A 26,058-nucleotide genomic window follows, 5' to 3' on the forward strand; every position below is an offset into this window, starting at 1 on the left:
AGCATTTCCTATTTTCCACCGTATTTCTGTTCCGTACAGCCCATAGAAGTCAATATAAAATATGGGCTAAATATGTGGTGTATAGGGCTGTGCACCATATGCTGTCATATATACATGCAGTACAGTGGGAGGTGCATTCTGTTAGCCGGCCAATAGTCAGCCAACCATCATTTGCCAGCCCCCGTGTTTTATAAGCATACGGTACAGATACGGTGACATACATGCACATATGGATGAAAATCGTCACATATATACGGATTTATTTTAAAAAAACTGTTCAACAAAAATGTACTGAATAATATTTGTTTAGCGAATCTATGAAATTGTTCTTAGAAACAGTATCGCCTACATTAGATCCTACATTGGGTCAGAGTTGGTCAAGGCTAGAGAACAGCCTCTCGACACCTACGCGGGATGTTTTGGCAATGCAGTAACTATACAGACAACAGCTCTAACAATTTATCTATATAGAAGAATTGCCTCATGGACAGTCAGTTTTGAACGATCGAACTTTTAATATCAGGTATTTCTCTGGGAACAGCTCACTAAGTGTTTCACATCATAATGCTGCAGCATCTAGCAGCGCTAGATCGAATGAAGGCCTGGCTTCTATACCTATAATACTTGAAATTTCACATGTGCTCTTCTGTATTTCTGAATTTGAGATGCTAGAAAACAGTTTTTTTTCTTTAGATATTTGCATATTAGGTGATAAAAGATTTATAAAGTTACAGGCTACTCAAGGATTAGCCCCAAAAAGGGCTCTGATGCCATACATTCGTTGAACCTGCCACCGGGTCTACCTTAATACGTAGTTCCAAGATGGTAAATTTCCTTTAATCAAGCTTTCTCGATCACTGTAGATGCTCTACAACAAGTGCAGACAGTCCTTCCCCTCTGATCTGTAGATCAACCCCCCCCCCCCCCTCCATCTAGAACTAATATTTAGCCGGAAATGCCATTTTGTGATATAGAAAAAATAATAAAAAGGCCGCAACAGTCCTTAAAATAGTAGCATTGAAATCATCTCAACTTGCAAAATATAACACCACACGGCTCCGTACACTTAAGTATAAAAAAGTTATAAGCGTGAGAAGATGGCAAAATGAAGGATTTTTATTTTTCTAAATGTATGAAAACATTGTAAAACTAGATAAATGTAGTATCCCCGTGATCATTATACATAGGAGACATTCCATTTGGGGCTCACCGTGAAAGCCATAAAAACCAAGACCACACGAAAATGGCGCAAATGCGTGTTTTCACCAATTTCACTGCATTTGGAATTGTTTTACCTCTTCCCAGTACAGGGCATGGAATATTAAATACCGTAAATATGAAGTGCTATTTTCCTGGTCAAAAAATCAGGAATAGAACATTTCAGCACATTCTGCAGTGAACCAATGGTAACAATTTATGATGTATTTTTGGAGCCCTGGCAGTTCCCTCCCTCTACTATAAGTAACAGATGTTGTGTTCAGCCAGCAGACTGCTCAATAGTCACTCAGAACACAAGAAATGGGTTGGGGAGGATCAGCAGGACTAGAGAAATTCCCCATTAGGACTGCCTTCAGGAAGGGGTACCTGCCACCCGGATACTGAAACCATCTAGCACTCTCCAGAGTTTTTTTAAGGTCAATATGAATACATACTACATTAAACAATGTACCACTCTGCTCTGTACATCCATAACATGGTACCACGCTTCCTCCATCACTGCCGGTTTCTACATTATATGGCCAATACCCATCTCTCACTGCCAGACACTTAGGTTTCCTTAGAAACATAATAACATTAACAATAAGCTCAACAATATATTTTATATTGATCCACTATGGCAAAAACAGAAAAATATACAAAAATACTAGGAAGCCTTAGTAGAAAATGGACATTAAACTTCCAAAATAATTTAAAATCTTTACAAACACAATCACTGAACCTTATGATTCATGATCTTCTGGTACAGTTTACTTAAAAGGCAGCACCATTAAAAAAAAAAAATGCATCTAGAGAAACATATTTTGGGGCTGTGCCCCTTTGATGGTCTGTGTTGCTTCCCCTATTTTTATGATACCATATTCCTGTAGTTGTAATTGAACAGCATGTTAGGAAAGGGTAGCTGGGTGTACATTTTATTCTGGGTCATTTCATCTGTTTCTATTTGTTTTTATATACACGATAGATAACAGTATACAGGCTGCATAAAAAGTTAAAGGGGTTTGTCTATAAGAGAAAGTGCTCAAATCTTAATGGGGTTTTGTTTGTTTACAGGGGCATAGAAGCCGCGCACAGGGAACTTTTGGTCCGCGATGTGGCCGGCTCCTCCCATCCGTCCCTATCTCTCAGCGTTGTAAGCGCTGGTAGATGCTAACATTATAAAGATACATTTTTGTTGCTGCTTTTGCTCCTATCACTGCATTAGCTGCTCAGTGAAACATTCAGCCCTGTGGGCGGGCGGTAGGTAAGCAGACACATCCAGATTCCTCTGTACTATTTCTTGTGCACAAGATGCCGTGTGCTGACAATGTGCTTGGATTATCATGGTACTGGGTTAAGCTACACTTTTTACATTTAGCTTACGAAGATTTTACTAATATCTAACACATAGAAAAAGAAAGATGAGACCGATCAGGGTGATGAGATGGATATAAGACACAATGACACTCAGCTCTGCATTTTACCTAACCAATAAAACACACACTGAGCACTACTGTGCCCCCCATGCCCTTATCTTGTGTGTAGAGCTGGTCTTCTCTTCACACTGCTGGACAGGAAGTGCCTCTGCCTCTTGCCCCTCTCTCTTCATTATAGGGACACATGTTCCTGCAAGAGGAATATGTCCAGACAGGAAGATCAGGCTGACTTCAGTCAGGAATGAGTGTATGGACGTATCCAAGGACAACCAATATGAACATCAGGGCAGGGTATTATTATATATGCAAAATGCTGGTTTTTTTGTTAACAGTGAATTAGAGATTGTGGAATTTTACAATTCTGAGTATATGTTGTCTTTCTGGGAATACCCCTGACAGATATCCTGCATGCAAAACACAGTAAAAAAATTGCCTATTTGTTTTGTTATCTTTCCATCTATTAATTAAAAAAAAGGTCCTCTCGCAGCTCCATTAACAAAACAAATGTTATTCACATGCATTTAATCCTAGAAAAATGTTGCTATACCACAGTAAAAAAAAAAAAAGCAAATTAATGGTGTGATGGCCTTGCTGAACTGTATATGTGCCCTCTAAACATGCCTACAAAAATATAAATACATGATCTCATATGCCTACATGTTAATAAAAAAATGTAATCTCATTTCAAATTTTATTTCTTAATTTTGAGGTCCAAAATAGGCCGTGTCCAATGTAGTCTAGAGCCATGCAAAATTCTTCTCGTTTCCTTTGGTCCCCTGACAGCACAATCAGCATCTAATAGCCACAACACAACATCCGCTATTTCTAACAGGGCAATAGCAGGCTCTTATACATTTACATGCTCTCTGCCACAGGACCTGTTGTTCTACATAAGATTTACAGATGTTTGACACTCTTTATCCAGTGTATTTGTAGACCATCTGTGCCGTCTCAATTGACACCAGTAGGTACAAAAGGCCAGAGGCAAAAATTACCTGGTCACACAATATGGAGAAGCAGGATTGTGAATAGTAGCAAAGTAAATTAAGTAGCAAACACACACACGTAGTTTCTCATTTAAATCACATTTTCTCCCCCTTATTTTTATTTATTTAAAGGCGTTTCTCCATCTGAGCATGTGTAAAGGCAGGAGGTGATGTACTTATCCCGCTGGTCAGATCTCATCCCGAGGCGGGGAAAGGCTAGCTCGGCCATGACAATGAAAACAACAGCAGAGACCTTCCTGTATTCATCTGTACCAGCCGCGGGGCATCATTTTGTAACTCTTGTGTATAAAAGCATTGAGCAGATTATAGGCAGCGTACACGTTTCCCGCTGAGGCTCAACTCGCAGTTATATGACACTCTTGTCTTTAATATAGAGGGAAGTGATAAGACAGGTTTTGTTTGTGGTCTGAGCGTCTCAATAGCGGCTTCTCTGCAGGGCAATGCCGGCCGCACATGCAACGTGCAATTTGAGAAATGAAGTGCACCACTTAATAATAATAGGCTTGTCTCTTCAAGAACAGTCATGTTTTCCACAGAGGGAAATCCCTTTCAACAAGATGTATTCAGTGACTTCTGATAGTGATGTAACTTGACAGGAAAACATTTCCATGAACAGTATGAAGCAATTGATTTCTGCTCTCTTCTAAGCCCCATTTTTAAAGACAAAATGTAGCAAAAAAAGAAAATTTGAACATATTATAAAATGAAAGTGCTATTTTAGTTTTATCTTTCTTATGTCTATATCAGGTCTATCAATTTTCATATAAACAGAGATGGGAGTTTATAGATGTAGGAGACAACGACAAAAAAAAAAGTATCTATTTTTATGCCTCCATAGAGAAAGAGCTCTATTTCCATTAGTACCATTTTGGGGTAAATAAAACCTTGCTTTTAATTTAGATAACTGTAAATAACTATTTTAGGGCTGACTATAGAGATAGGTGCTACAGTATTGTAACTGACTCAATCATAGCATGGAAACACAAAAAACCCTTCAATTAGGTCTTCTAGATCAGTGATGGCAAACCTTTTTGACACCGAGTGCCCAAACTACAACCAAAACCCACGTATTTTTCGCAAAGTGCCAATGCGACAATTTACGCAGTAACTTATTACTCCCTGCTCTGTCACAGGTTTAAACTGTATAGGCACCTGAGGACACCAATACAGTAGAAAGAAGGCAAAGAAGTTTGGATTATCATTGTAGCTTCCTTCTAGAGTCCTGGGCTGAAAGAGGCCTTGAGTCCTGTCTGGCGAACTCTGCCCTGGGGTGATGGCAAGGGTGCCCATATAGAGGGCTCTGAGTGCCACCTCTGGCACCCGTGCCATAGGTTCGCCACCACTGTTCTAGATGGACAGCTATAACCTATATCCTCTATTTTAATGACATATTGGTTTCCAAAGGCACAACCAAAGCCCTGTCTAAGACCTCAAAATTAGAAAAATAAATGTGATCTTCACTATGGTAAGATTTAGTGTTGCAGGGCAGGGAGCTCACAGCAGTATTATTGAAAGAGAGCGAATAAAATTCCACATAATGAAAATGTTCCTATTTATAATGCCGAAGGCTTCTATATTATAAATTATGCTAACATGCCAGTAAAAATCAAGCTGTGCATCGGAGATATTCTTCTGCAGCTACACCCCACAGACCAGCTTATCATCTGATTTAACACTTTATTACCATCATTGGATAATAAGATGATTTCATGGAGATAGCTAGTTTTTCCACTATTGTCAGTCAAAAATCTCTGCTCCTGTTACCATCATTGCCTCAGATTTCAGGATCTATATGGCATGTGATGGACCTATATGATGTACTGTAGTATTAGAGTTACATGAGGTTCAGGTTTCAATGGAAACCTAATTAAAGAAAACTAACATGTGCGAACAGTTACTGTATCTGTATTGGCAAAATTTGGAAAGTTTTTTTTATTGCTACTTTGAATTTAAAAATTATTATATCTCCAAACATGTAGTGAAGGTAGATCATTTTGCAATAACTGTTTTTAACAAAATTGTTAAAATTCTGTAGATCACAAAAAAGTTGTGAAGTTCAGTTTTTGGCATTTTTGATGCAAGGCATAGGTATAAGTGCCCTTCTGCAGACAGAATAGGAGAAGAGAGGAGGGAAACTCCTGCTGCAGCTCATCCTCTCCCCATCAGACATGGAGGGCAGATGCATGACATGGTTGAGAACACTTATTTTTGCATGGAACAAGATGGGATCAAAGGAAATAGAACTAAGGGGATAACCTACTGGGACTTTTTATTGCTCATTACTTTTCAGCATTTTTACCATTCATTTAAAGGAGTTATGTGCAAAGGATAACCAAGCGGTAACCCAGGTCATTCCCGCTTTGTGTTTCTACTTTCTGCAGTCGCTGTTGCATCAGGTGTGACCAAAATTGATTATGGAGCATCACATCTGACATTCAGAGTAGAATATAGTACAATATGTGAAGCGATAGCTATACCTTTGTTTACATCTGAATTTCACAGTAGTGTATAAAGTCTCTCCTATACACACAGCTGACAACCTATTTAAGGTCAAATCCCCAAAAGGGATTAATTTACTATTCTTTTCCAATATGAATCAGAGTCAACCACTAACAGAATGGAAATGAATGACAGAAAACACTTGACATGTACTAGTGCAGTGATGGCTAACCTATGGCACTGGTGCCAGACGTGGCACTCAGAGCCCTTTCTGTGGGCACTCAGGCCATCACCAGAGAGGACTCCAGGTATCTTCCTGCAGTCCCAGACGGCCCAGGACTTGCTGTGCACAGAGATATTATAAAGTGACAGCTCTACCTGGGACTATTTTCTGCTGTATTGGTGTCCTCAGGGGCTGGTATCAATGAAAACTGTGACAGAGAAGGGAGTATAAATCACTAATTACATTTCTGTGTTGGCACTTTGCGATAAATAAGCGGGTCTTTGTTGTAGTTTGGGCACTCGGTCTCTAAAAGGTTTGCCATCACTGTACTAGTGGAAGCCTTGAAGAACATAGCCACAGCTGACATACGATATACATAGAAAATGATAGAATCGGAGGTCTGTGGTTAATAAGCCTTGATCATTTCTATGACAGGTTAACAATAATATTATCTAACATACTCCTGTCATTATATAGTGTAATGTGTACACATACACATATAACAGGGGAGATTTATCATGCACCGGGTCTAAGCCTCATGATGTATCTGCCAGGCACCCTGTGCTGGTCCACTCTGCCGGAAGCTTTGCCCCCTCACAACAACATGGCGTGAAAGTGGCGTAGTCACAACAATAATCGCAATTTCTTGAAAAGCGCAACAAATTGGGCTAAATTCAGTGCTTTTACACCAGAAATCTTGAGTAGAAGCACTGATAAATCTTCCCTATGGATTTGTGATAAGAGGCCTATTCAAGCCAAATTGTGTAACGTGGACAACATAAATATTTAGATGCTTTTGCTGGCCAATGTTTTGCTGTGCCACGCAATTACTTGTTACGTTACACAAAGGATCGAGCACCTTAAAACCCAACATTTACAATTCTTCCTTATTTCGGGAACTTGTTGTGCTCCCCCATGTACTCGAGAGAAGTGATTCATGTATGCTGCCAACTTAAAGAGGACCTGTCACCCAAATATTGGCTCAGAGAGCTGCTTACTAAAGTAAGCAACTCCCTAGCACTACCCCAGCAATAGCAACGTTAAAAAGTTAGCTTTATAGGAACATACCGATAAAGCTAGCGAACACTGCATTACATAGCCGCCTGAAAGCCTGAGCAAGCTTATAGCGGAGGAGAGCCGCGGACTGCCCCCTCATGAATACGCCGGTCCACTGTAAGCTTGGTCAGGTGTTCGGGCAGCTATGTACTGCAGTGTTCGCTAGCTTTATCGGTATGTTCCAATAAAGCTAACAATTTAACACTGCTATTACTAAGGTAGAGCTAGGGAGCTGCTTGCTTGAGCCAGTATTCGGGTGACAGGTCCTCTTTAAAGGGGTTGAGTGTCAGCCAGTGTGGTGGGGGGGAGGGGGGGGAGGGAGGTGGTTGCATGACATTTGTGTATTTGTCAATTTTCATCAAAGACATTCCAGATGACAGATAATACCTTCTAGGATGTAAAAACATACTGGTAAAGTGGAAACACATCCATGCCCTCATCGTTACTCCAAAAACTGTAACACCCAAAACTCCCACACTGGATGCAAGAACCTCTGCTGGATTTATGGGCTTCTAGGTTGTTTTTTTCCACCCAGAAGAATCCATATTGTAAAAATAACTCTGGGTCATACAAAGAGGTCTTGTCAACTTGTTTTACATGATTTACATGATTTTAGCTTTTTTGTTGGTACATTGGGAAAAAAGCATATTATTCCAGGAGTTTGATAAATGGTAGGGGCACAGGTATATCTGAACTATACAACTATTTTTACATGGTGGAAGGTGGAGCATTATGCAGTGGAGTGTCCTTGATGAAAACAGGAGTACTGTAAGGAGGAGTTTAGGGGGACTTTCTCCTCCAGCCATAAATATAGATGTGGGCATTCTCTAATAGACTTGTGGCTGCAGACTAATAACATGCATTATATATATATATTATACAGAGCAAGTACATAAAATATAGAGTATATAATGCCCATTCATCAAGCACCAACAATATGGATCATGTATAGGGGCTTCAGTTTTTAGTATACATAGTGTACACTTGACCCACATATGTTTGGCAAAAGCAACAGATCATTTATACCAGTGATGGCGAACCTTTTAGAGTCCGAGTGCCCAAACTTCAACCAAAAGCCACTTATTTATTAATTGGCAGAACAGCAATTTAGGCAGTAATTTATTTGACAACTTTCAATCGTTCAGCCTCCTAAAGACACCAACACAGTTGAAAGGAGGAGGGCAAATTCGCCTATCATTGCAGGAAGATTCTTTGAGTCCTGTCTGGTGAACTTCATGCTGGGGTGATGGCCTGGGTGCCCACGGGGAGAGCTGCGAGTGCCACCTCTGGCATCAGTGCCATAGGTTCGCCACCACTGATTTATACTATAGGGTCATTGTGAAACACCTTAACTCAGGAATCATGAGGGAAGGGGGATCTTTACATGTAGTTCATCTATAAACAGTAAGTGCCCTCTCTCAGATACAGGCGGTCCCCTACTTAAGAACACTCGACTTACAAACGACCCCTAGTTACAAACGGACGTCTGGATATTGATAGTTTATTGTACTTTAGTCCTAAGCTACAATAATCAGCTATAACAGTTATCACAGGTGTCTGTAATGAAGCTTTATTCTTAATCCTGTTTCTAATGACAACCCAACATTTTTAAAATCCAATTGTCACAGAGACCAAAAAAGTTCTGGCTGGGAGTACAATGATAAAATATACAGTTCCGACTTACATACAAATTCAACTTAACAACAAACCTACAGACCCTATCTTGTATGTAACCCGGGGACTGCCTGTATATCAGACCCTAATGAAACCTGTAATTACATGTACAGCATATTAGCATCCCCAAAACCTGATTCAACCACAACGACTCAAATAGAAAAAAAAAAAAGTCCATATACATCTCAAACTTCACGATTACATAGTGGGCGTAAAATCTAATATTCTGATGGGTATTATGGCAAGACTATGGCTCTATAGTCATGTTTCCTCCTAGGAGCTTTGATGTACAGGTAACCATTCATATAATACACACACACGCACTATGACATGATATGTATTAATTGATTATATATCAAGTATGGTAATAAGTCAGTGGTTCCTAATCTCCATTACTTCTCTATGATCTGAGTGACCTCCTGCCTCAATGCAAGTGAGAAAGGTAGAACCTCCTGCGCATATAAACTATACTATAAGGAGGAGGAGGAAATAATATGTACAATGAAAATAGAGACAACACAACTACACAAAGGGTGTATGCATTGCCACGTACGGACGTAAACCTCATGTCTGTCAGAATATATACAGCTGCCAGCATATGAACATTAGGTGGTATGCCTGGTACAGTCCAGTGGGCACAGTGTCTGGATCGGAAGGTAAATGGAGACATATATATACACACAAAGAATAATTTATAGCTAGCAAACCTACATGATGGGACCAAAAACTACACAAAATATAACTGTGTATACATACACACACCATAGCTCTAATCATCTGTACTGCTGGATAGCTATGTAGTCACAGACACCAGTGTTTGTATAGAGAGGCTGGTACTATATAATATCTACACACACTATAGCAGTACCCATCTATAGTGCTGGATATCTAGGTGGTCACAGACACGAGTCATGTATGGAGAGGCTGGCACTATATATACACACACTATATCTATACCCATCTGTAGTTTGGTCACAGACATAAGTGATGTATGGATAGGATGGTACTATATATACACATCTGTGGTGCTGGTAGATATGTGGTCACAGAGTGATGTAAGGAGAGGATGGTACTAATATATATATATATATATATATATATATATATATTACACACACACTGTACACATCTGTAGTGTGGTCATACAACATGGGTGATGTATGGAGAGGCTGGAACTATATATACATTATAGCTGTACACATCTGTGGTGCTGGTATGGAGCAGCTGGTACTATATATACATATACACTATAGCTGTACCCATCTGTAGTGTGGTCACAGGGTGATGTATGGAGGGGCTGGTACTATATATACATATACACTATATCTGTACCCATCTGTAGTGTGGTCACAGGGTGATGTATGGAGCGGCTGGTACTATATATACCTATACACTATAGCTGTACCCATCTGTAGTGTGGTCACAGGGTGATGTATGGAGGGGCTGGTACTATATATACATATACACTATAGCTGTACCCATCTGTAGTGTGGTCACAGGGTGATGTATGGAGTGGCTGGTACTATATATACCTATACACTATAGCTGTACCCATCTGTAGTGTGGTCACAGGGTGATGTATGGAGCGGCTGGTACTATATATACCTATACACTATAGCTGTACCCATCTGTAGTGTGGTCACAGGGTGATGTATGGAGCGGCTGGTACTATATATACCTATACACTATAGCTGTACCCATCTGTAGTGTGGTCACAGGGTGATGTATGGAGGGGCTGGTACTATATATACCTATACACTATAGCTGTACCCATCTGTAGTGTGGTCACAGGGTGATGTATGGAGCGGCTGGTACTATATATACCTATACACTATAGCTGTACCCATCTGTAGTGTGGTCACAGGGTGATGTATGGAGGGTCTGGTACTATATATACATATACACTATAGCTGTACACATCAGTAGTGTGGTCACAGGGTGATGTATGGAGCGGCTGGTACTATATATACCTATACACTATAGCTGTAACCATCTGTAGTGTGGTCACAGGGTGATGTATGGAGCGGCTGGTACTATATATACCTATACACTATAGCTGTACCCATCTGTAGTGTGGTCACAGGGTGATGTATGGAGGGGCTGGTACTATATATACCTATACACTATAGCTGTACCCATCTGTAGTGTGGTTACAGGGTGATGTATGGAGGGGCTGGTACTATATATACCTATATACTATAGCTGTACACATCTGTAGTGTGGTCACAGGGTGATGTATGGAGCGGCTGGTACTATATATACCTATACACTATAGCTGTACACATCAGTATTGCTGGTATGGAGCGGCTGGTGTTGTGCACTGACCTGGTTTTCTCCGGACCGGCCTCTTCCTGCCGCTGCAGAACCGCACTTTGCTGAACACCCCCAGGACATGTCTCTCGCACAGTGAGCGTCCGTCCTTGCTGGGGCTGGTGCGGCGCTTGGACGTGCACACCCGGTCGCTGTTGGATTCCCGCGCTTGCCTTTTCTGGCGGATGAGGGAGCTGGCTATAGCCGCAGCCATAGCTCCCCCCTGCAGCCGCCTCCCAGGTAGTCCCTTGTATCAGAGTCCCCGACCCCGCGGGATATCCCAATGCCGGGATGAGGAGGGGGGGGGGGGACGTGCGGGTCCTCTGTGGCGCGGCTCTAGGGCAGGAGCAGCTCCTGGGTTGGGTTGCAGCGGAGCCGCGTCCCGGGGCTGCCCATCTCCAGAAGTGTATGCACGGAGCCGCTGCCGCCGCGGCGTCCTGTCCCTGCAGACACGGTGCAGTGAGGCGCTGCCGCTCCACAGGTCACTAGACTCCCGGCACACATGGTGCACTCCTCTTCTTATATGTCATCCTCACACGTGTGTGTCACAGCGCCCCCGCCACACATGTCCACAGCGCCGCTCAATGTCACCGGATCATGCCGCCGACAACTTGTATGGAGAGCGCGGGAGGTCCCAGGGAGCACCGACACAACTTCCCCGGGGACAGCCGCTGTCACACTGCCCCATTCACAGCAGCGCCCTCCTCCCGGGCAGGTAACAGCTGCTGCATGTAACCTCCTCACTGGCTGCCGGAGGATTGCAGCTCCTGCCACCGTCTCCCCTATCTGTGCTCTCTACGCAATCCTACGTGATCGAGGTATGGATGAGGAATCCTCACCGGCGGCCAGAGAGGACTGCAGATCCCATCCAGCCTGGCCCGGGGCTCATCACACTCCATGTCCCGCACATCCCCTATGGAGTCACTGCATATCTCCTACATAGTCCCTGCACGTCCCCTATACTGTCCCTGCACGTCCCATATGGAGTCACAGCACATCCCCTATGGAGTCACTGCACATCTCTACCTATACAGTACCTACACAGTCCCTGCACATCCCCTACACAGTCCCTGCACATCCCCTACACCAGTGGTGGCGAACCTATGGCACGGGTGCCAGAGGTGGCACTCAGAGCCCTCTATATGGGCGCCCTTGCCATCACCCAGGGCAGGGTTCGCCCGACAGGACTCAAGGCCTCTTGCAGTCCTAGGCAGCCCAGGACCCTAGAAGGAAGCTACAATGATAATCCAAACTTCTTCTCCTTCTTTCTACTGTATTGGTGTCCTCAGGTGCCTATACAATTTAAACCTGTGACAGACCAGGGAGTAATAAGTTACTGCTTAAATTGTTGCATTGGCACTTTGCGAAAAATATGTGGGTTTTGGTTATAGTTTGGGCACTCGGTGTCTAAAAGGTTTGCCATCACTGCCCTATACAGTCACCGCACATCCCCTATACAGTCACACCCCATACTGCCTACAGTGTGTCACAGGGCTGATCTGTCACTGTACACATCCCATACTGCCTGCTGCATGTACTACAGTGTGTCACAGGGCTGATCTGTCACTGCACACATCCCATACTGCCTGCTGCATGTACTACAGTGTGTCACAGGGCTGATCTGTCACTGCACACATCCCATACTGCCTGCTACATGTACTACAGTGTGTCACAGGGCTGATCTGTCACTGTACACATCCCATACTGCCTCCTGCATGCACTACAGTGTGTCACAGGGCTGATCTGTCACTGCACACATCCCATACTGCCTGATGTATGTACTACAGTGTGTCACAGGGCTGATCTGTCACTGCACACATCCCATACTGCCTCCTGCATGCACTACAGTGTGTCACAGGGCTGATCTGTCACTGTACACATCCCATACTGCCTGATGCATGTACTACAGTGTGTCATAGGGCTGATCTGTCACTGCACACATCCCATACTGCCTGATGCATGTACTACAGTGTGTCACAGGGCTGATCTGTCACTGCACACATCCCATACTGCCTGATGCATGTACTACAGTGTGTCACAGGGCTGATCTGTCACTGTACACCTCGCATACTGCCTCCTGCATGTACTACAGTGTGTCACAGGGCTGATCTGTCACTGCACACATCCCATACTGCCTGCTGCATGTACTACAGTGTGTCGCAGGGCTGATCTGTCACTGTACACATCCCATACTACCTGCTGCATGTACTACAGTGTGTCACAGGGCTGATCTGTCACTGTACACATCCCATACTGCCTCCTGCATGTACTACAGTGTGTCACAGGGCTGATCTGTCACTGCACACATCCCATACAGCCTGATGCATGTACTACAGTGTGTCACAGGGCTGATCTGTCACTGCACACATCCCATACTGCCTCCTGCATGCACCACAGTGTGTCACAGGGCTGATCTGTCACTGTACACATCCCATACTGCCTCCTGCATGCACCACAGTGTGTCACAGGGCTGATCTGTCACTGTACACATCCCATACTGCCTCCTGCATGTACTACAGTGTGTCACAGGGCTGATCTGTCACTGCACACATCCCATACTGCCTCCTGCATGCACTACAGTGTGTCACAGGGCTGATCTGTCACTGCACACATCCCATACTGCCTGATGCATGTACTACAGTGTGTCACAGGGCTGATCTGTCACTGCACACATCCCATACTGCCTGATGCATGTACTACAGTGTGTCACAGGGCTGATCTGTCACTGTACACCTCCCATACTGCCTGATGCATGTACTACAGTGTGTCACAGGGCTGATCTGTCACTGTACACATCCCATACTGCCTGCTGCATGTACTACAGTGTGTCACAGGGCTGATCTGTCACTGCACACATCCCATACTGCCTCCTGCATGCACTACAGTGTGTCACAGGGCTGATCTGTCACTGTACACATCCCATACTGCCTGATGCATGTACTACAGTGTGTCACAGGGCTGATCTGTCACTGTACACATCCCATACTGCCTGCTGCATGTACTACAGTGTGTCACAGGGCTGATCTGTCACTGCACACATCCCATACTGCCTGATGCATGTACTACAGTGTGTCACAGGGCTGATCTGTCACAGTACACATCCCATACTGCCTGATGCATGTACTACAGTGTGTCACAGGGCTGATCTGTCACAGTACACATCCCATACTGCCTGATGCATGTACTACAGTGTGTCACAGGGCTGATCTGTCACTGTACACATCCCATACTGCCTGATGCATGTACTACAGTGTGTCACATGTTGCACATGTCAATTACAACATAGGAAGAAAAATAGGAAACATATTTAGAACTGATGTTTGAGTAAAGTTTCTTTTCATTTGACATTTGGAATGGTACATATTGTGCCATATGTCAGTTACCCAACATAATTCCAATCCAAGTTTGTCAAATAAATGAACATATCTGGCAACCGTTGTCAGAACAAGATGCTCTGCTCTATCCTATATGTAGACAGAGCAGCAGATTTCAGAAAAAATGTGTTGCTATTTAGAGAATTTCAAAAATCTGTAACAAATCTGCATCTCCAGACACTCAATATGACAAAAACACCTTTAGGCTCAGGTCAGTGACAGCTATTGTACAGTCACTTACAGATGCAATCACTGTTCAACGCAGTTAAAAAAGTTTTTATACTACTTAGTATCATATGCATTTTGCAGTCCCATATTTGCGGCCAGAAAATGCAAAATCCTGTGTGTCACCCATATATAACCCATATGCCACCGAAACTGGCCATATACACAAAAAGATATGATGAACTTGCACTACGTGATCTGGTCCCCAGGCAACCCACTGCACAAGTGGGCCCCATGTATACAGTATACACCACCGTATGTAGACCGTTCTTATGTGCTCCCATAGACTTCTATGAAGAGACCATCCGAAAAAAAAAAAATATATATATATATATATGACAGGGTGCGGTGACAAATACGGTGACCAGATACATATAAAGTCAATGCAGACCTTTTTTAGATCTAAAATAAACTTGCAGTTTAGAAAAATGGTCTAGAAAAACGGTTGTGTGCATAAAGCCTAAAATCAGTTTTTTTGGGGTTTTTTTTCTATAAGGAGAAGACCAGGATAGACCATATTTAGAGTTTTGAGTATTGAATTTTGGTCAGTAGTTTCAAAGTAGGGTATTCCAGGAAAGCCTGTGAGGGCCACCTCTGTGCAGCTTATTTATAAATGACAAAGAGGATGAGATTATTAGCACTATTTCCATCAACACTAGTATAAAAAGTTAGAAAATTCTAAGTTGCTGGGGGTGCTGTCAGTTACTCCCTTTATATTCTGCCCAGGTCAGTTTACTGTTTATTGGTCCAACTCTTTGCTATATCTTTGCTATCCTCTATCCAACCTCGGCTACTTTTATTTAACCATTCTCTTGCTATACGATTCTGTGCGTCTCTTGTATGTGACCCAGTTCTGTCTGACGTTGCTTATCTGTTGTTTGTCCTTCTCTGTCTTGTCTCTCCTGGTGTGACCCAGCTTTCTATGAGTCAGACCAGTGTTTTGTTTTGCTTGATGTTGTTCTGTGTAGACAAAAAGAGAAAAAGTTTTTTTCAGCTAACCCATTTCTTGTAGCCACATGTTGAGAGCCGGTGCTCGGACAAACTGAGCCGATTCAGTGCATATTCAGAGGAAAAGTAGGTGAATCCAGCAACCAGGCAAAAAATAAATTAAATCATTTTCAATTCAGTTTTTATTTCATCCTTTTAAAAAATAGGTTAAAAAGGTACCATGGTAATGACAGAAACTGACGCGTTTCGAACTAAATGCTGTTCTTAATCATTGTCTATGACTGTGAACAGCATTTAGTTCGAAACGCGTCAGTTTCTGTCATTACCATGGTACCTTTTTAACCTATTTTTTAAAAGGATGAAATGAAAACTAAGTTTTATACTTATGATTTAACATATTTTTTGCCTGGTTGTTGTTCTGTGTACTTGTGGGGAAAATACTCTCTCCTCTCCAATCAATTCTTAATGCAGCTGCCAGACTTGTCTTTCAGTCCAAGCGCTACACAGATGCCTCCAGTTCGTGCTAGTCACTGCATTGGCTGCCAGTTTCCTTTTGATTACAGTTTAAAATCATAACCCTCATCCACAAAGCTCTGCATAATGCTGCACCTCCCTATTTCTTTTCTCTCATCTCAGTCTATAGCCCAACCCGTGCTCTTCGATCCCCCAGTGAGATTAGATTAATCTCTACCTTAATTAGAACCTCCTACTCACGTCTCCAAGACTTCTCTAAAGCTGCACCCATTCTATGAAATTCTCTGCCTCGGACTAACACCTAACCTCCAAAGTTTTAAACTTACTATTAAAACCCATTTCTTTAGGCAAGCCTATAAGACTCGTTAACTGCATGAAGTTTTAACTCTCTTTACTAACCCGTCCTGTGTCCTCCTTCCAGCCGTTATCCAGCAACCACCAGACATCAAGCTTCAGGCTTCTCTGCAGACCCATTCACCTTGGACTTTGTATATAAGATGACGGCTAATGACTGGGTCGAGAACCAGTACCTCTATTTATTATATTATATTTTGTTATATTGTCTGGAGCATTATATAAGCTTTTTACCTCCTATGTCGCTCCATTCTTCCTCATAGAATGTAAGTTCTTGCAAGCAGGGACCTCAGTCCTTTTGTTCCATAAGAATATTTGTGCTCTGTCATGTTTTATTTTATTTGTATATGTCCCCTATGATTTGTAAAGCGCTACGGAATATGATGGCGCTATACAAATAAAGATTATTATTATTAAATATTTGAGGGGTTTCTTAGAGATGCTATCCTGGAGTATTCACTGTAACCCAGCATCAGCATGGGTTTATGAGAGATCGATCCTGTCAGACTAATCTTATTGGCTTTTATGAAGAGGTAAGTTCCAGAATGGATCTGGGGAAGGCTGTGGATGTTGTAAATGTGGACTTTTACAAGGCATTTGCTAGAGTGCTGCATAAAAGGTTGGTATATAAAATGAGACTGCTAGGACTCAGGGAAAATCTGTGTATTTTGGTAAGCAACTGGCTTAGTGATAGAAAACAGGGTTGTCATTATTGGTACATTCTCATATTGGGTTGACGTTACCAGTGGAGTGCCACAGAGGTCAGTATTGGGGCCACTTCTTTTTAATATTTTTATTAATGACCTTGTGGTGGGTTTACACAGTCAAGTTTCAATATTCAGATGATACTAAGCTGTGTAAAGTAATCAATACTGAGGCCGATACTATACCATTACAGAGGGATTTGTGGAAGCTTGAGGAGTTGGCAGAGAAATGATTGATGAGGTTTAAAGGAAACCTACCACTTGTAGTGGCAGGTTTCCGATGGCAATATCGGGCACCAGCTCAGGGTGAGCTGGTGCCGGAGCTTATTTTAGTTAGTGTTTTAAACCGCGGTATCGCGGTTTAAAACACTTTTTAAACGTTGTAGCCGGCGCAGGCAGGTACGCGCTCGGCGCTTACCATGCGCGCGGCTCTCATTCACTTCCTATGTAGCCGCAGGCACGGTAAGCGCCGAGCGCGTACCTGCCTGCGCCGGCTACAACGTTTAAAAAGTGTTTTAAACCGCGATACCGCGGTTTAAAACACTAACTAAAATAAGCTCCGGCACCAGCTCACCCTGAGCTGGTGCCCGATATTGCCATCGGAAACCTGCCACTACAAGTGGTAGGTTTCCTTTAATGTAGATAAATGTAAGGTTATGCACTTGGGCCATGGAAACAAAAAGTATAATTATCTTCTAAACAGTCAATTACTTAGTAAAACTGCAGGTGAAAAAGGGGTGTTGGTGGATGGTAAAGAGCCAGGCAGCTTCTGATAAATAAAATAAAATTATGGGGTGTATCAAGGGAGGAATAGATTCTCATGATAAAGACATAGTTTTGCCCTTCTACAAATCACTGGTCAGACCACACATGCAATAATGAGAGATTACAAAATTTGGGGTTATACAGTTTTGAAGAAAGACATCTGAGAGGAGACCTCATTGCAATGTACAAATACCTGAATGGGCAGTACAAGGATCGCTCCATCAATCTTTTTTATCTAGGCCTGTGACCAGGACAAGGGGCCTACAGGAGAGGCGATTCTACCGTCACCATAGAGAGAGATTCTTTACTGTAAGAGAAGTGAGACTATGGAACTCTCTGCCAGAGGAGGTTGTTATGGTGGACTCCATGTACATGTTCATATGCGCTGTTTGCTGGACAGGTATGTGCCAACATTATTAAAACTGCCTTATCTAAAGTATCACCTCCTATAAGTTATTTCTGTTTACACCAGAAAATGGGCAAAAATGGCTAATTTTCCCATTATAAGAGATGAGCAAATCTAGGTTCATGTATCGGGATGCAATCCGAACTTCAGGGAAAGTGTGATTCCTGCGCACACTGCTTCTTCAATCCATCATTATGGGGATAAATGTGCTTTGTTCGCTCCGTAGGCTGCTTTTGGTCTATGAAAATTTGAACCTGCCTATTTTAGTTTTGAGGTCACTATCCCCAATTCATGCATTCAAATACACTTTTGGCATGTGCGTAATACATCCATAAAATATATTACCTGTCTAATGAGGTATTGTGGTCAACATTTTTTGCATTCAAATACAGTTGTGACATGTGTAATACTGCCATAATATATATTACTGCTTATATATAAATGAATAACAATAAATAAATCACTGTTATCTTCCTTTAGATTACATAATGTAAGGTGTGTCTTAGCTTTACAACTCCTTCCAGGTGTGTCTACATACCTGCATCATGCAGTACAAAAGGCTGCATTCATATTTACATATGCTCGCCCCAGACTTAGCCGGGCAGGCAAACGGTAAGGAGGAGGAAACCTTTCCTTAGGAAACAGCGCCGCACACACAAGGGAAGATAGAGCGTGCTACGTACAGTATATGCAATGTACTGCCGCCAAATCGTCATAGCCGTCTATGGGGAGTATATATATCCATATACGTCCCCTTACTCTTGATGCAAATTACACCAGAATTCTGGACCATTTCATTTCTACTTTACTTCACTTCTTAAATCAGTGGGTATTTGCTTGGTAAATTAGTGTCAATGAAGAGGATTGTAAGGTTATCCATGATAGGATATGATTATCTGTGCATGCTATTTATTTTAGTGGAAGTAAAACTAGTGGAGCTAAAGTAGAGAGGAGTTGAAGACCATAGATGAAAAAGAAGCTCTTATACTTACTCCTCCAATCCTGTTGTTCACCCGAGGTGCTGTACATCATTGCCAGGTATCTGTTTGTAAACAGATGATGGCGCTGCTGTTACGACCACAGCCACATGTCTGCCACAACATTAGTTTCAGTGTTTAGCGTACGTACCAAAGTGGTTGTGACAGCCCTCCCGGCCTCTGTAAATAAGGTCCGTTAGTGACATACTGTGCTATGGCTGAACGGAGCACCAGAGGAAGAAAGTATAACAGGTTTTAATAGGCCCCCAGCCATATATAGCTTTCTTTTTTAAATCCCTGACAACCTCTTTAAGTTGTTAATAAGTACTGTACTTTGACTAAAACCTTCACTTTCGATGAGCAAATAATCAACAATTTAATGCATAGAATCTTTGTCAAAATTTTCAAAAGATTCTGTTCAGGCCAGAATTTATTCGACACAAACTCATGTTGTTCCAATGGTCCTGAAAATTATTATATAACCTATGAAAATCTCCTATCCTAATTTTTCCCAATTTTTTATAAGAGTTATCCCAAGCAATGCAGAATAGAATCTTCTTCGATTTGGTGCCAGATTTTTACCGAATCAACGAATAGTTTCGCTCATCTCTAGATACAATATTAAGAAGGTATGTTGATCTGATATAGGGATTGACACATTGGGGGTCATTTACTAAGGGCCCGATTCGCGTTTTCCCGACGTGTTACCCGAATATTTCCGTTTTGCGCCGATTGTACCTGAATTGCCCCGGGTTTTTGGCGCACGCGATCGGAATTTGGCGCATCGGCGCCGGCATGCGCGCGACGGAAATCGGGGGGCGTGGCCGAACGAAAACCCGACGTATTCGGAAAAACCGCCGCATTTAAAAAAAAAATTGTGTCGCGAAAATTTCACTCACCTTCATCCTGGGTAGGCCGGTGTATTTCGAGGCATTCCAGCGGACTTCAGCGCAGCAGCGCCACCTGGTGGACGGCGGAGGAACTGCATTGATGAATCCCGGCCGGACCCGAATCCAGCGCAGAGAACGCGCCGCTGGATCGCGAACGGACCAGGTAAGTAAATGTGCCCCATTTTCTTACAATAAAGGAACTGCAACTACCTAGAAATAGTCAAATAAAACTAGGACTGCAGAGCTGTCCTCACTACAAATACAGCGTGCCCACAATCTCCAGTGTAATTGAGTTTGTCTTCAGGACATTGTTCATTCTGTTCTCAGAAACATTCAATCCATTGCTTCTGATCACATTTACAATTTATTTGCATTGCTGCTTATTAAGTTATTGTAACTAAGCCAAGCAACGCAGAAAACAAATCTTATCATAATAGTTCATTAAAAACAGCAAAAGGAGAAGTCTGTCCTGTGCCCACATTTTAAAGCTATTTACACCACAATTCAGAAATGGTAAAATATAATGATGGAACCCGCAGAGCTTTCTCTTGAACAAACCACTTTATTCTGGTCAGTGGAGGCGTATCATTTAAAGTTTCCATTTATCTGACTTTGCTGAAAGTCAGAGTACACATTTTCTGATTAGATCTTAGCCAAGGGAAATAAAAAAAAAATAGTGCTCTTGTGAATGGGAGTTTTTTTATGGGATGTTGAAAAATGTCTTTCAAAGATGGATTCATTAAGAGACTCCGTTTCAATCTGTCTAATAAGCCATAAGGCAAGTCCTAACTAACTTTTTGACAGCTGTCAAGCCACCCATCTTCTAGTTGTATGAAATCAGTTAGCCATGACAAGTAATTTGGTAATATTTTATACTGCTAGATTGCTGACACAGAAGAAAGTGAATTGTTATTGACAGATGATCAACTCTATACAGGTGTAGGTTTCCCTCTACAGCACAAATTAGTTGTTAAGTAGAGATGCCCATTACACCTTCTTGTCTGTAGTCTGTGGCTTCCATTTTCTTTCACTTGTTATTTCTTTCTAATCCAGTGATGGACAACATTTTGAGTTTGATATGTCCAAATTTATCATTTTGTGATATTTGCGTCGCAAAACTGATTAAAAAACGTTGCTATGTGCCCACTAATAAAAAGGTGATGAAAAAGTCAGAAAAAAAGAACATGATTTATCTTACAACATCAGCCCTAAGATAAATCTATGGAACATAAAGGTAGTGGCACACTGCTAGTACGTAACAGTATGTGCTAGTACTAGTATGTAATTAAATCATCATAAAATGTGGTTAAAGGGGTTTGCTCATGAAAGAAAGTTCTCAAATTATAATCCCCTAGTGATGTTTACACAATAAAGATCATTTTACCCCCTGTGAGACACTGAAGGGGTTAACTGTGGATGGGCGGTATGTTTCCCCTAGGTTTTGCTATTATGCAAGGCCTTAGTGCTGAGGTTGTGTTGTCCAGCACCTTGGACACAGGTGATGGGAGCAGCCTAATCAGTCTGCATAAAACCGCTCAGCAGAGCTCAGAGTGTTGTTCTCTCTGGAAGGAGGCTGGAGAGCACACAGCCTTGACCTCTGTGCCTGGAACAGCAAGTGATTTTGTATAGTGGTGAGTTAGTGAACACCTGTATAGTTAGCACCCTGACGGGTAGGATTTTTGTTTATTTAATGCCTGAATGTGAAGGCTGTTTTATTTTGCTGCTACAATAAACGCAGGCGAGACCTGTTTTGGACTGTACTTTGGTGTCACTGTCTTGAACTGCATCACAGCACCCCGCTACCACGGTCTCTACTGGGCCAAATCTCCCACATATGGTGCTTCGGATTGCGGGCAGTTCAAAAGACACACACCTGAAAGGCTCGCTACATCCTGCAACGTTGCATGGCCTGGGTGAAAACAGCAGGCAAATTGCAGGATAAAGCCAAGATGGAGGACTTTATTAAAGCCATGCTCCAGCAGGAGGAGAGGTCCCGCCAGCAGCAGGAAGAGTCCCGGGCTGATCGGCAGCTGCAGCAAGCCATGCTCCAGCAACAGCGGGAAGAGTCCTGAGCCATGTTCCAGCTGATGATGGAAAAGTTTTCTGGCGTTATGGCAGCACCGCAAGCGACGACTTCTGAGGGGTCCCATACTGGTTTGCAAGGGTACCCGGTTGTCCAGCATTCCGCACGGGCTGCAGTGCAGAAGGCTTTACAAAAGATGACGGCGACCGACGATGTGGAGGCGTATCTCACTGTGTTCGAGCGAGTAGCTGAGCGAGAGGAGTTACCAGCCGAGCAGTGGGCAGATGTCCTGGCACCGTTCCTGACAGGCGAGTCGCAGAAGGCTTACTACGACCTGAGTGAAACGGACGCCCGTGAGTACCCCCAGCTAAAGGCAGAGATTCTGGCTCGTCTTGGGGTCACCGTTCAAGTTCGTTCCAGCCGGGTCCACCAGTGGGCTTACTCAGAAAAACTACCCCCACGCTCCCAAATGCATGACCTGATCCATCTTGTCCGGAAGTGGCTACAACCAGAGGACTGCACCCCAGCACAGATGGTGGAGAGAGTGGTTCTCGACAAATTCACCCGTTCTCTGCCCTCTCGGCTCCAGCGGTGGGTTGGACAGGCCGGTCCCACAAAAGCTGAGGAACTCGTGTCCCTAGTAGAGAGATATCGGGCTACGGAGGACCTTCTACTTACCTCTCCCACACGAAGCAGTGCCAGTGACAGGGTCACCAAACCGTCTGGTAAGACTACTACTGCGGAAAAGGGGAGACATGTCAGGTTGGGAGGGGGTTCATTGGGGGGCGTGGATACCCAGAAACCCAGTGAGGCTCGTGACAGAGGTCATGGCCGTTTCCAGTGCTGGCGGTGCCGTGAAATGGGCCATATTGCTGCCAACTGTCCACTGTCAGTGGAGCCAATGGACTGCAACCAGACCCGGCGAGTGTCACTGTTTGCCCGGGCGGTTTTGGCGGCCGAGTCAGTCACGGATGCAGAACCCCAAGTGTGCATGGTCACAATCGGTGGTCACACAGTGGAAGCCTTGCTAGACTCAGGGAGTCTGGTCACCCTGGTGCGGGGAACTTTGGTTGATCCTGGACTATACAGTGGGCGGAGAGTGGGAGTGTTGTGTATACATGGGGACACTCGCGAATATCCCACTGCTGTCATCAACCTACATACCCCTTGTGGTACTATTGCCCATGAAGTGGGCGTGGTGGGGACCCTGTTTCATGAGGCTATTATCGGCAGAGACTTACCGGTGTTTTGGGACCTCTGGAGACGAAGACCCACCTCAGGTGCTGTTACAGATAATGGACATCAGGTATGTCCGGCCTTGGCCCCTGAACCCTTTGAGGCCGATGTACCCACACCAGCAGTAGGGGTGACCCCATGTGATGAATTCTCTACCCTAGAGGTCCTAGCTGGTGAGGTCGAGGGCCACGAGGAGGTGGCCGACATGCCGGACCTTGAGATTTCCCACGAAAATTTTGGGGCTGCACAGCTACAGGACCCTACCTTATTTAAAGCACGGGAGAATGTTAAGGTGATAAATGGGGTACTCCAAATACCAGGGGCTGACAAAATATACCCCCGAATGGTGATTGTTGGGGAACTGTTGTACAGGGTCGACCAGATACGGGGTGAGGAGGGTGAACAACTTGTAGTACCCCAATCTCACCGTAGGCTGGTGCTAGAGTTGGCACACAAACATGTGCTGGGAGGGCACTTAGGTGCTGAGAAGACCCGAGAGAGGATCCTGCAGAGATTTTTCTGGCCCTGGGTGTGGGAGGAGGTAAACCGGTATTGTAGCTCCTGCCCTGAGTGTCAACTTACTGCCCCGGTGTCCCACTTCAGGAGTCCTTTGGTCCCGCTACCAATCATAGAGGTGCCATTTGAACGGATTGCAATGGATCTGGTTGGCCCCATAGTCAAATCCTCAAGGGGGCACCAATACATCCTGGTTATCCTGGACTACGCTACGCGGTATCCTGAGGCGATTCCATTAAGGAACACCTCCTCCAAAAATATTGCTAGGGAGCTGTTCCAGGTATTCTCACGCACAGGCCTCCCCAAGAAAATCTTGACTGACCAGGGTACCCCATTCATGTCTAGGGTAATGAAGGAGATGTGTAAGTTACTGCAAGTTAAACAGCTCCGCACCTCGGTATATCATCCTCAGACAGATGGCCTGGTCGAGAGGTTTAACAAGACCTTGAAGGGGATGCTAAAGAGGGTGGTCAGCAAAGATGGGAAGGACTGGGATTGTTTGTTGCCCTATTTGATGTTTGCCATACGTGAAGTTCCCCAGTCCTCCACAGGTTTCTCACCTTTTGAGCTGTTATATGGCCGTTCCCCACGTGGGCTTTTGGATGTAGCCAAGGAGACCTGGGAACAGGAGAGGACCCCCCACCGTAGTGTGATAGAACACGTCTCCCTTATGCAGGACCGCATAGCGGCGGTAATGCCCCTTGTAAAGGAGCACATGACAAGGGCACAAGAGGCCCAGTCTAGGGTCTACAATAGGTCAGCCAGACTCAGGACCTTTAACCCAGGCGACAGAGTGCTAGTTCTGGTGCCCACTGTTGAGAGCAAGTTCTTGGCAAAATGGCAAGGTCCATATGAGGTCATGGAGAAAGTGGGGGAGGTAAACTACAAGGTATCTCAGCCGGGGAGGAGGAAACCCGAACAGATATACCACGTGAACCTCCTAAAGCCATGGAGGGAAAGGGAGTCCCTGATGGCCGTGGAAGTAGAAAAAGCGTCTGTCCCCAAGAAGGTGACACCGGAGGTAGGTGTACCCGATGCCAAGGTGCCTGAAATACGGATCTCGGAGTCCCTCTCCAAGGCCCAGATTCAGGAAGCGAAGGAGTTTGTGCTCCGAAACGTTGATGTGTTCTCTAAGTTACCGGGATGTACTTCAGTCATCAAGCATGACATCATAACCGAACCCCACATCCGGGTACACCAAAAACCCTACCGGGTCCCTGAAGCGCGCCGGCTTGCCATATCCGAAGAAGTCAGGCAGATGTTAGACCTGGGGGTTATCGAGGAGTCTAAAAGTGACTGGTCGAGTCCTATTGTGTTGATTCCCAAACCTGATGGTTCCCTACGGTTCTGCAATGACTTTAGGAAGTTGAACGAGGTGTCCAAATTTGATTCTTATCCTATGCCCAGAGTTGACGAGTTGATAGAACGACTTGGACAGGCTAGGTTCTTCTCCACCCTTGACCTGACGAAAGGGTATTGGCAGGTGCCCCTTACTGACAGGGCCAAGGAGAAGACCGCTTTTGTTACTCCTGATGGGCTTTTTCAGTACGTGGTACTCCCCTTTGGGCTACATGGGGCTCCCGACACATTCCAGAGGTTAATGGATCTCGTGCTAAAACCTCACCGGAGATATGCCTCGGCCTACCTGGATGACATCATAGTTTATAGTAACGATTGGGAGAGTCATCTGGCCAAGGTACAAGCAGTGGTAGACTCCCTGAGGGCAGCAGGGTTGACAGCGAACCCCCAAAAATGTGCACTGGGTCTGGAAGAGGCCCGTTACCTGGGGTACCGTATTGGGCGAGGTGTCATCAAACCCCAAGT

At 44.0% G+C, this 26,058-nt stretch overlaps 1 protein-coding gene across 4 annotated transcripts in view; it reads right to left on the reverse strand.

Moving 5' to 3' along the window:
• FGF12 (fibroblast growth factor 12) overlaps positions 1-26,058 on the reverse strand; it is a 346,268-nt gene that overhangs the window by 149,896 nt on the left and 170,314 nt on the right. Inside the window, exon 1 of one of the 4 annotated variants that reach the window (XM_072142588.1) lies at positions 11,358-12,141. The exons of the other annotated variants lie outside the window; for them this stretch is intronic. Coding sequence (XP_071998689.1) covers positions 11,358-11,556 — 199 coding nt within the window. The 5' untranslated portion in view covers positions 11,557-12,141. Of the gene's footprint in view, positions 1-11,357; positions 12,142-26,058 lie in introns of those variants that run through there. 4 annotated transcript variants of the gene reach the window in all.

Source organism: Engystomops pustulosus, chromosome 3, assembly GCF_040894005.1.
Source record: "Engystomops pustulosus chromosome 3, aEngPut4.maternal, whole genome shotgun sequence".
In the NCBI taxonomy this organism is placed as follows: domain Eukaryota; kingdom Metazoa; phylum Chordata; class Amphibia; order Anura; family Leptodactylidae; genus Engystomops; species Engystomops pustulosus.